We start from the raw sequence: 11,908 nt of genomic DNA, 5'->3' as shown, positions 1-11,908 counted from the left end.
ATCTTACCCACAGCCGCCGTACCCAGGCAAGAAAACCAGCGTAAGCAAGTGGACTATGGTGCTAGGAAGACATGTACAAGTTTTATTTTTAAACATCACTGGACCGGAAAATAGAGTCATATGGCTTATTTATATTTCAGGAGATGGTAGTGAATAAGTTAAAGACTATTTCGTCCCAAAACATACGTTGCTTTCATTTATAGCTAAGCTAATGTACACATATGTTTTCTTATTTTCATAAATGTCAAGCACCCACCTTTTTCCCCCCACAAAGATTTACACGTTACATGCATGGCACTTCCTACAAAGCTGTCGTGGGCTAAAGGCTTACAAACAATGATTTTTTTTTTGAATAAGAAATATTCATCAGACCAAAATATAATCATTTAAATCAACTTCTTCCTGAGCAACTTAGAATTTGGAATGTGCTGAAAAGTTTCAATAAATAAGTCAAAGATTAACCAGCTTAAAACGTACCTTTTAACAATTAAGTAAAATATATTTCATGACAGACAAATAGGCCGTAGGACCAGGAATCTTAGATGCTATGTGCCAGATAAATTTATGAAGTACCATTCAAGGAGGAGAGGCCAGGTTGATTGTTACAAAAAATACAGCAACATTAAAACCTAGCGAGTAAATCATTAAACAGGTTTTGCAATTCGGTTATAAGTAGTGATGGCTGAAGATACCATTAAATAAACAGGTAAAAATAGACTTTACGGTAAGCGGCAGGGAACTTGCAGGAAGGGTGAATGTGTTAAGTGACTGATTATTCTGTTACGACGTTGGCAAAAAGGATAAAAACAGAATTTCAGAAAGGTGAGAGTATTAGTTTTCTTTCCAAAATATAACAACTCCACAGTGTGTAAACTAATCATTACTCTTTCAATGTAATTTCATAGAAACCACTTAAAATATACAATGCAGCAGATTCATATTTTAGCTAATATGTTAGTTGTTATCGGTGCCATTTTCGGCTTTCTTTAATGTGCTCCCCCACGGTAGTGCATGGCTACCACCAACCTGGGATGTTAATAATGAGAACAGAATCTTCTACATAATATTTTCTGTAAGTTAGCATCTTGTCTTAACACGATTACACTTCTTTATTTTCGTTCTCTGCGTGTAGGTACAGTAAAGACTGACTGGTGATGAAGATGGGCCATAATGTTTATTGGCTCTCAGCAGGCTCGTGGAAGAGGAAACCCTTGGAAAGCACATTCGAGCTGAGCCCGAGTTTATATGCCTCGTCCATCACAAAATAACTTTTGCTTGTTATTGCAAACCAAAGTATGACCTTGCAGACGGCAGACACGCTGCTGAGGCAGCCACAGAATAGGAAGCAAAAATTGCCGGGCAGCTGTTTGAGAAAGGACACGAGTTAGATAGAGGTGCATTGCCCCCAAAGTGTTACTGGGACTTATCCTGGCAAGGAGCTGCAACTCCTCGGCCCTGCTTCTTTCCTGGACTCTAGGACTGGAATTTATTGCTATTATCCTCTACTAGTCCAGCTTCCTCTGGCAACAACGGTGCACAAGAGGCCAGGGCCTCACCAAGACCCCCAAATCCCCCCATTCTGCTATGGAGCAGATGGGCAAATAGCTCCGCCCATGGCTGCGTGCAGGTCCGTCCCTTCTGCAGCACCAGTCCTGGCAGGCTGTCGAACAGCCAGCAAGCCCGCGTCTCACAGGGAACCCCGGGGACACCCACCTTAAAGACAACAGCATGTCACATATTGCAGCCATTCCCCTTTCCCCTCCCAGCCCCCACTGCTCCCCTTTCTAGTGTTTGCTGGTAATTCCTGTAGTGATTAACAAGGGCAAACTTTCACAGTGACTCTCTTAACAACGTATCATTGAATCGGCTTTGGTTTCACAGAATATGCCTTCTTCTTTTCTTTGTTTTATCACTCTGAAATATTTCAACTGGAGAAGCAGTGTATGTCCATATTGTTAATTTTACTTCTAGCCATGCTAAAAGCAGGCGTCTGGTCTTTGCTCTGGTGGGGCAGCTGCGTTCAGCTTCCGAAGTGAACAACTAACTTCTGCAATCGCAGAAATACTGGTCATGCTTAATAGGAGTTCCAGATCATCTACCTTTTTTAATGAGAGACTTCTTCTGTATCTCTTTGGATTTGTGACCCATAAGAAGAATAAAAATCTACAAGTACCCTTCCTGAACTTAAGAACCGTATGCTGCACCTTTTCCTTCAGAGTCTAATAGAAAAGTACTCAGCTGCAGAAAAAAAACTCTACCATTCAGGTAACCCTGCCTTGCACTTTTCATCTGTTACTGCCATTCACTGACCAGGTAACTTTTTCCACTCTATGAACTAGAAGGGTTTACCAAAAACATCTAGTTCCTGTAACTTGCCTGATGTCCACTAATGTTAATTTGCCAGAATAGCAGCCTCGCTCCTCCCGCACAGGGTAATTCAGAAGGCATTATCTAGCCCCTTGCTGGGCCTGTTATCCTCGATGTGCGCAGACAGGGCAGTGGCTCTGGCCGTACCACTGGGATACCAGTGTGCTCTGGGCAGAAAGAGGCATTCTTCCCAAATGGCTCACTGCCTGTAGTCCGCATTGCCGGGAGTTAATGCCGTAGTGTTATGCAATGAAGACTTGTTTCTGGAGAAAGAGAGAGACAAGAGTCTGTAAAGTTTACTTTGCAAGACCACCTAATCTATTCTCTTATGTTTTGCAGGTGCCCAGAGGACTATTGTGTACTCCAAAAGTTATTTTGTGATAGACAATAGATAGTTCTCTCTTGAACTATGCTATAGCAAGGATGCTATAGAGCCAACACCATACAATGAACCAAACCCGCAAAACCAGGTATCTCCCGATGGCCCCAGCATGTGGGAATGGTCTCTTTCGTTCCGTTTGAAATGCTGCTGCGCATTAACTCAGTTCCTTAAGGAATTACTTTTAATAATAATTAAAAAAAAATCTTAAGAAAGCTGGAGGGATCACCAGAAAAGAAAGGATAGTTCTTCCATCCATCACCTTTTATAGATATCCTCTAGCCACTTTTCATCATCTTCCTCATCGTCCATCGGTTCCTCTGTTTCCAGGGGAGAAGGAATGAAGAACTCGGGTCTGGGACGTGGTTTCCTGATATGAGACTTCAGTCCAAACTTGCGCTTTAGCAGGTGGAATTGTTCTTTGACATAGTAATAAAACTCGTATTCATATCTCATGCGTTGGTAGAGGATCTGTATTGCTTCTGGAGAGGGGACGGTCTTTTTCACTGTCACAGTCAGATTGCCAAGTTTCCTATGTTCTGTAAAAAAAACCCAAGCAACATAGTGGGTGCTGATTAATGAGACCAGACCTAAACTTTTTTTTTTTTAAAAGATTAAGGCACGGCCCTACTGCATTACTGATACAAATGAGCTCAATCTGTCTCCTTAATAATGGATTTACTTTTAGTGAGAGATGAAAAAATATAGATGTTTGAAGTTAGACTTGCATGTTTAAATAGGGCTAGTTCATACATGGCATTCTGGCAATGGTTACCTGCAAATGCAAATTAGGTCATACCAATTATGAGCATAAACTACATGTAGAGAAACCCATAATCTTGCCTAGCTTTGGAAATTTCGCCTGATGCATGTGAAGTATATATCCAGCACAGAGCTGAGCTAATCAATTATTTCCTATGTGACATACTACATCGTGTCTCAGTTGTGCTTTATTATTGTTCAAATCTAAACAGATACGTATCAGTCTGAATCCGTCTCAGGCTAGCACCGAAGCATCGTTGGCATCACCACATGATACCTCAAGACCAAATGTGCCTGTTGACCTTCTCATCCTGTTCTACCTGTTAGTTAAACTAGACTCATCCTCCTGTCGTGCCCTGGGACTCGAAGATTTCAGTATGTTTCTCTTCACCTGACAACTTTTGCTTTGGTAAACTGAAATAAAACACCTTTATTGTTGATAAAGAATGAGAGTTACTAATAGAATATTGAGTTGCCTCTTTGCCTCCTCTCTCAATAGATTATTCTACCATTGGAGATTAACGTATTTGAACAAGGTGTAACGCAAACTCTGAAGGCAATCATTTTGCTGTTTTCTACCAGATGGCAACAGGCTGCCAGAGCATCCTAAGTATTTCCTTCTTCTCCAAGACAGAAATGTAACTGAAAGTCAACTGTGAAGAAGAGAACAGAAAAAGCTACTGACCTGTAGCATCACTGTATCCCCCCTAACAACTGCAACTTTCTTTAGGAGAAGTGGAGATGAATGTTACACTGATGAGGTACTAGCTTCGATAATTAGGTTTTCTGAAACCTCAGTGCTCCAATCCCGTAAGTCTGATGTGTTACTCTGAGAGAACGTTATGCCCATGGAAATGACAGTAATAGCCTCAGAATACACCTGGGTCCAGACACGGCAAGATGAATGGGCTTGCATGGAAGCAAGGAGATGCCAGTTAGACATTAGTAAAAAACCTTTTTCATGGCAAGGATAGTTAGGCAGTGCAGTAGAGCACAGAAGTTACAAAAGCTCTATCTCTGGAGGACTTTAAGAGCAGATCAATTGATTCTCTCCTGAGGGAGGCCACTTGACTAGAGGACATCTTAAGGCTGTTTTCCATGACTCTAAAACCAATAGATTAATTTTAGCCTTGTCAGTCCTTACTTCCCTTCCTTGCTCTTTGCTACAAGAGCAAGGTCTGCACGAGAACGGTTTAGCAAGGTCTGCACAAGAGCTGTTGTTTTTTTTTTTTTTTTTGTTCCAGGATAATGTCTTGGCTTCTGCTGCTCATTCTTTCCTTAATATTTATATCCTCTATTTGTGCTGCCTCAAATGCCAAACAGAAACACCCATATTCTACATGACTACATAGATAAACTGTTGCAGTAAAGAAGAGCTGGATTTTGACATGGAAACCTAATTCTTATTCTAACAGCAGTTCTGCAAGTTGGAGGAATTCAAAAGGGTCAGGCGATGAGGCATGGCAAAGAAAAAACTTACAAGGAGGAAGCAGACAAGAAAGAACATTTCATGTTTCCAACGGAGTCCCAGCGGCAGTGACCACCCTCACTTCCAGAGGGAGTCCCTGAATCAAAATGGGATTTTATCATGGGCAGAGTTTTGCTCATGTAAGCAGTCCAAACTGAGGTCTTCTGAAGCACCTGCCAGCAAAGCTAAACACATCCTTAGCAGCTCTACAGAGAAACACATTTTCACAATCGCTTACATGTAAGGCTAAGGGACGGATCGATGGTTCCTAGTAGGAAAAGTGAGTTGTTCTTGGGATTCCACAAGCAATATGTTCATCCAAGAGAAATAATCAAGAATAACTTTTTAGGGAAGAGAGGAATTTTAACCAAAGGCAAACTCATTTATTTCAAGAGGTAATAAAAGATGAGTAAGTCCAGCTAGCAAACACAACAGCAATGATCTTTACACAAAAAATATGTATAATACAAGATTTTAAATCTTGAAAAGGACAACAGAAGGGTAGAGCACAGCTACGTGAACACAAACTTCTTTCTTTACATTTTAAATGATTAATGTTCCTATAGCTTAGGGTATCCACACCTATAACCACATTCTAATTTTCAGACAATGGGGACACATTTTCCTACTTCAAAGTAAAGGAATTAAAGAAAAACAATTGAAAGCCATTCATTTTAATAGTACTACACGGGACAGCAAGTGCTGCTGGGCTGAACATTCTCATATTCATTTGACTTCATTGCATCACACACATCTGGTGCAGAAGAAAAAAGTTATATCTGAAAGGCATTCTCCCTCTCAGTTTTGCTTACCAATTACAGCAGAGTAGTTTGAAACGTAGGAAGAATATGATACAAAGAGAGAATAGGTTGATTAGCTTACCAAACATCATGCTGTTCTAAATCTCAAAAAAATTATTTAAAGCATTAATTCTATTTTGCATTTGTACTTTTAATTCCTTCTCTAAAGGAAGAATGGTTTTCATTAGTTGGTAACAATTAAAACATGCTGCTCTGTAATTAAATGGAGCTTTTACACCAAACTTTGTGGTTCTTTACAGTGAAATCTCTCTCTCTACTCATATACCTAAGTAATTAAACAACTTAGAACACAGAGTTCTTTGTTCTTTAATTACAGTGATGTATGGTGATATATGCTCTATACTTACTGACTGTTCACAGTTTACCAATTTGTATAGTTTTACTTAGATAGGAGTAAAATGATTAAAATATACAAAAACTGAATTAAAAATAAAGAAGCGATCTTTAACATGCTGTCTAGCTAAGAAAAGGTGTAGAGGAAAGATCATGAAATGGTTGCATTTAAAATAGACATTAGCATAGAAAGCACTACTTGTAGCTAGTGAATGGGGTCAAATATTTTTGGTGAAAATATTTGGGTTCCCCAAGAGCTCATTCTCTTCTACACCACCTTTACCCACAGACCGGAATGGACTAACAAATATCTCATCTTTTTAAATTCTCAGTCAGTTGTTCAAGTTGCCATTGACGGGTATTAGACGAATACACTCCAGGAAGGACACTGTACTCAGTCTGTCCTTGGGTGAGAAGGCAACCGCTGCCTTATGATTACTGAGCACTTCAAGACATTCCTCTTTCTGCTGCTTAGTTGGTAGCTCCCGCCAGCTTTGCAGTCTGGTTTTCTTTACAAACTCAGCAGCAAATATACACTACTAAATATTGCATTTATTAAGCTTAAGCCTTTATACTGCTTGCCAACTTCATTTTTATTTTACATAGGTTATTTCTGTTACAGAAAACTCCATTTACCTCGCTGGAAAAAGCTCTTTACTTATACGGCCCCTCCAGGACTCTAAGCGGGAAAAGCCACTTCTTAGAGCTCCAGCTCCCTTTGGTGGCTGCTCCTCCCAGCAGAGAGAGGCACTTGTGTTCGGCCCAGGAGCGCTGCCAACGACGACAAGGTGAAAAGCGCTGGACTGTTTTCTTGGGGGGGTGGTCAGTGTGGGGCAGGACCAGCCAAAGGGGAATACGATGGTGGTGTGCCAGGCCGGGAGCAGCCCGCCGGCACCGAAATATACTCCTCCTCTGAATTTGCAGTAGTTCATGGCATAGAGGATTCCTGGATGCGTGCAATTCTTCTTTGCTCTATGCGCACACCTCTGTCTATAGATGTACGCGTACGTACAGATAGAAACATCCACGCTCTGGAAGGCTACAGAAGCAATGTAGATTTTCTGGCTTCTGTTGGTTCGCCTCACAGCATAATCATCAGTAACTGCGGTGCATAAATAGCTGTGAGGTGCTGGCTGTCAGATGGTGCGAGTTGGGGCTGTGCCTGGCTGCAGGCTCAGCCTTTTGATAAAACCAGTGAACCTCGCTTTTTTTTTGCACTTGAATTTTATGTAGACTGGTTTCTAATCTTAAATACTCTTAAAAGGCTCTTTAATACAAATACGAATGAAATCACAAAACTGCCCCTTGAAGTCACCTTAACCACCTCTCCTCATCATAGAAGCAAAATGGAAAAATTAGGTAGATCTGGCTTAAAGCCAAAATAACAATCTACATATGCTACATAAACCCAGCTGTCCCACCAAAGGACCCCCATTTTATGACCTTTGAGACAGCTAACCATATGGAGGGCAACAAACTACACCATTTACTTTTTAGGGTTCTTTTTTTAAAACTGTGTTTGCTTTGGCATTATTTTAAATTACTAAAAAGAATGTACTATACAGTAACTCAACCTTCCAGTGCAGCCTGCTCGTGCCTTGAATTAAGACTAAATAGGTACGCAGATATGGATGAAGAAAATTAAATTCTTTTGGGTTACCAGGTGATGAATATTTACCATTACTTTCCCCACTCTCACCGCCCCCCCCCCCCTTTTTTTTTAAACTAAGAGATCAGTGTTACTCACTGCAGCAATCCAAACCAGAGGGAAACGTGGTTTTTATACTTTGTGGCTCAAAACCCCTTGGATTGCCATATTTAGACAAAATGATCCTAAAGGCATTCTCCACCTCAAAAGAGAATTTCGGAGTGACGCTCTCTCCAGCACCCCGCCGTTTCGGCGGGTGCGACGCAGGGGCTTGCTCCCCAGCGCTGCTCCTGGACGAAGCAGCAGGGAGCCCAGTGCCCTCGGGGATCCGGCGGGGAGAGGTGAGCAACGCTGGAGCCGGCGCAGGACGGCTGCAGGCGAGCGTAACTGTGGGCTTGCGGTGGCAAAACCCCACGCCGAGCTCTGCTGCTCTAAGGCTGTGTGAACACGATGGCTGTCACAGATACAGCAAACTCATTTCCTGCAACTACACGGGGAGGCCCCGCGTTTCAGTCGTACGCAGCTGAGCTGCAGCACATACCTACTTCTCCACAGTTTTAAATGGAAATAAACGTATGTCACTGTGGTTAGACGTGACGTACGAATCGGCGAGGGCCTCTGCTTGATATGCCACTCAAGTGATCGCTGTGGTGCTAAAACGGCTCTGATGGCTATGCTAGAAATGAATATCTAACTGCAGCTCAGCAGAAAATTTTCTGGCACAATTGGTCCGCTTTTCAAACTTGAAATTTTTAGCTGAGCTCTTGAAGGATATCTGGGAAAGGACGGTTTTGGGAGAACAGATGAGACGCCAATGTGTTTGGCTCGCAGGCCATCTTTCCAATGGCCACGGGGCTGCTACCGCCCAGGAGTGCGCGGGGCCCAGGGCAGGTCCCGGCGGGCGGAGGGAGGTGGTGCGCTGCGGCCGTGCGGCGCGACCGAGCGCCTCGCGTGGGCTCGTGTTCGAGGCAGGAAAGCAGGGACGGTAGAGAAAACCTAACAGAGTCATCGACTGGGAAGAACTGTATTAAAACCCAAAGCTGATGAAAAAGTAAGTAGTAATTTGCCCCATAGTATCTACTAGCTTTGTATGTCTGAAATACTATGAATCCCAATTACCAACCTCCTTACTGCTAGTTTAGTCTCTTCTCAGTTGTTCGCATCAACAAAATAGGGTGTAAGTTTTAAGAACATGTAGATAAAGACCAGACACACATGTGCATACTGAGGACAGTTATGCTAGGCTCACTAGCAATGCTTGCTTTGTTTTAGCATTTCTGTCCTGAATTATTGTGCTGCTTTGATGACATGGAACGACTCCGAACTCCAGGGGCTTAGGAGAACTCTAGCCCACTGGCACACAGCAATGTCCCGTCTCCTAAAGGTCAGATACGGATCTCTCTGAAAGGATGGCTCTCCAGGGGTCACAGAAACACCCAGAACTCCAGAGACCTGCAATCCCAGGCAAATCGGATGTCCTATTTATCAAACAGGGATCTTGGGAGCAAATACACCAGACTCTAATTAGCATGGACACTGCAAAACGATAGCCGCCAATGACAGAGACTGAACTAGGTGAGACAGTTATAGCCATGCTTTCTTCTTTTGTACCACTACACTGAATAAGCAAACCAGAGGGAAGAATAATGTAACTCTTAACCTAATATAATTTCATTATTAACATTAACATGGACAAAATGCAGGAAGCTCAGAGAACGATAACCTGGCAGAGAAAAACGGAGGGATGCCAAAACAAAGATTAGCCAGGAAAAGCTCACAGAGATAACCTGAAAGACACATAATCAAACAACTACTAATCCTCAAGGATGTAAACACCAAGGAGGCATGGCACAAAATCAGAACAAGGAAGACACGTGAAAAAAAGACAAAGAAAGAAAGAATAATGTTAGTAATAAATGTAAGAAGTACTTTGAGCTAATAAGGCTGAAAATAACAAAAGAAGTATCTTAGAATCATTAAGGTTGGAAAAGACCCTTAAGATCATTGAGTCCAACCGTTAACCTATCACTGCCAGGTCCATCTATACCATGTCCTCGAGCACCACATCTATCCGTCCTTTAAATACCTCCAGGGATGGAGACTCAACCACTTCCCTGGGCAGCCTGTTCTAATGCTTGACCACCCTTTCGGTGAAGAAGTTCTTCCTAATATCCAACCTAAACCTCCCCTGGCACAGCTTGAGGCCGTTTCCTCTTATCCTATCATTTGTTACTAGGGAGAAGAGACCAACCCCCACCTCGCTACAACCTCCTTTCAGGTAGTTGTAGAGAGCAATAAGGTCTCCCCTCAGCCTCCTCTTCTCCAGGCTAAACAACCCCAACTCCCTCAGCCTCTCCTCATAAGACTTGTGCTCTAGAGCCTTCACCAACTTCGTTGCCCTTCTTTGGACACACTCCAGCACCTCGATGTCCTTCTTGGAGTGAGGGGCCCAAAACTGAACACGGTACTCAAGGTACAGCCTCAGCAGTGCCGAGTACAGGGGCACTATCACCTCCCTGGTCCTGCTGGCCACACTATTCTTGATACAGGCCAGGATGCCATTGGCCCTCTTGGCCACCTGAGCACACTGCTGGCTCATGTTCAGGCGGCTGTCAACCAACACCCCCAGGTCCTTTTCTGCCAGACAGCTCTGCAGCCACTCCTCCCCAAGCCTGTAGCGTTGCATGGGGCTGTTGTGACTGAAGTGCAGGACTCGGCACTGAGCCTTGTTGAATCTCATACAGTTGGCCCCGGCCCAACGATCCAGCCTGTCCAGGCTACAGAATGCAAGTAACATATATTGGGAATATATTGCAGAGGTCAACACTGCAGTGGTCTGGCTGTCAACTGGACAATGTAACAGTGATATGCATTCAATAGTGCTCTGAAATACCACTTAAGCTATTGAAGGCGTTAGATCACTATTATGAAACACTTGCCTTACAACACACTCAGCAATGCAAATATATAACTTTCTCCATACTTTGTAAACAGCTACCACTCTCTGAGGTCTCTTCTTCAGCCAGGAAGTATTTATCATGAAATCTCCAACTCTTCTCTTGGAAACTTCACGGTGTTATGCCTTTGCTCCTACCAGTTCAGAGCTGTGGATCCAACAATGTGGATTTCCAGCTGTATGAGACACCTCAGCCGACCCTCCTGTACCACACACTGCCTCTGCTGCTGCCCCAGCCTGGAAACGTGCTGTATCTCACACATGATCAGATAACAAATCTCAACAGGATCTTCTAAGAGACTCCTTTGTTTGGTGCACTTTAATGTTGCATTCCCAGCTAAGGTAAGTTAACACAGAAGGAAAAAAAAAAGCTGAAAATTAACCCACACTGGTAAAGCAAAAAGGCGGATTCTTATAAGAATGTGGTCAGGTACTTTTATTGCTGTTAAGCAACTTCTAAGTTGAACTAGACAGAGTTGGAAGTGCCAAAACCAAAGTCATCTGCAGAGGAAATGCCAGGATTCTCTAGTTCAAGTTGCTGAAAGAATTGCTACGGTTGCAGTTCATATGCAATTTCTAATATATCTTTTATAGCTGTATAAGTATTATCAAATGGATCCAGTCAAACCTGGATTGGACAAAACCACAATTTTAAAATAGGTTCTTACAGATCGCTTGTGAACAGTGTTGCATAGTAGGTTACGCAGATACTAACATTATTACTTTTTTGCAGAGAGAAGAGAAAGTTGCAGTGATCGAGACAAATTTCAGCAGTGCTCACAAGCAGGAAAAGCTTCACCACAGGTATGTTATGCAGAAAATCTGCAGAGATACAGCCTGGGCCTTGAGAACCTAGAGCAGGCATCTTGCCTTTGTGCTTCGAGTCACAGTAGGCTGCTATCTGTGATTTTTGTCCACAAAAAAGAAGCGATGGAAGAGGCATGCTGTGCAAGCTTAAGATGTCCAAGAGGGACAGAATGAGGTGGAGGTGTCTTTATTTCCATATAAAGTATTGATGAGTGCAACACTGGCATAGAGCATCCAGTTTTGTAACCACATCCTAAATCAGACAGGGTATGAAAACAGCCTCAGAATGAATACTGGGGTTGGAAGGGACACTTTAGACAAAGATGATAAATTCATTCTGGTCAGCTTACCAAAAAAAGAAGATTGA

At 42.7% G+C, this 11,908-nt stretch overlaps 1 protein-coding gene across 2 annotated transcripts in view; it reads right to left on the bottom strand.

Moving 5' to 3' along the window:
- Positions 1 to 1,941: 1,941 nt before the first annotated feature.
- UST (uronyl 2-sulfotransferase) overlaps positions 1,942 to 11,908 on the bottom strand; it is a gene marked incomplete at its 3' end in the record, with an annotated part of 166,778 nt that continues 156,811 nt past the window's right edge. Inside the window, exons 8-9 of one of the 2 annotated variants that reach the window (XM_082305926.1) lie at positions 3,009 to 3,285; positions 1,942 to 2,630 (exon numbers count right to left, since the gene is read on the bottom strand). In XM_082305926.1, coding sequence (XP_082162052.1) covers positions 2,567 to 2,630; positions 3,009 to 3,285 — 341 coding nt within the window. Of the gene's footprint in view, positions 2,631 to 3,004; positions 3,286 to 11,908 lie in introns of those variants that run through there. The other variant, XM_082305927.1, reaches the window with a different exon arrangement.

The sequence above is a fragment of the Platalea leucorodia genome, assembly GCF_965183815.1.
Source record: "Platalea leucorodia genome assembly, chromosome: 3".
In the NCBI taxonomy this organism is placed as follows: Eukaryota; Metazoa; Chordata; class Aves; order Pelecaniformes; family Threskiornithidae; genus Platalea; species Platalea leucorodia.
Note: the sequence above shows the minus strand (reverse complement) of the source record. Positions and strands in the feature narration are given on the sequence as shown.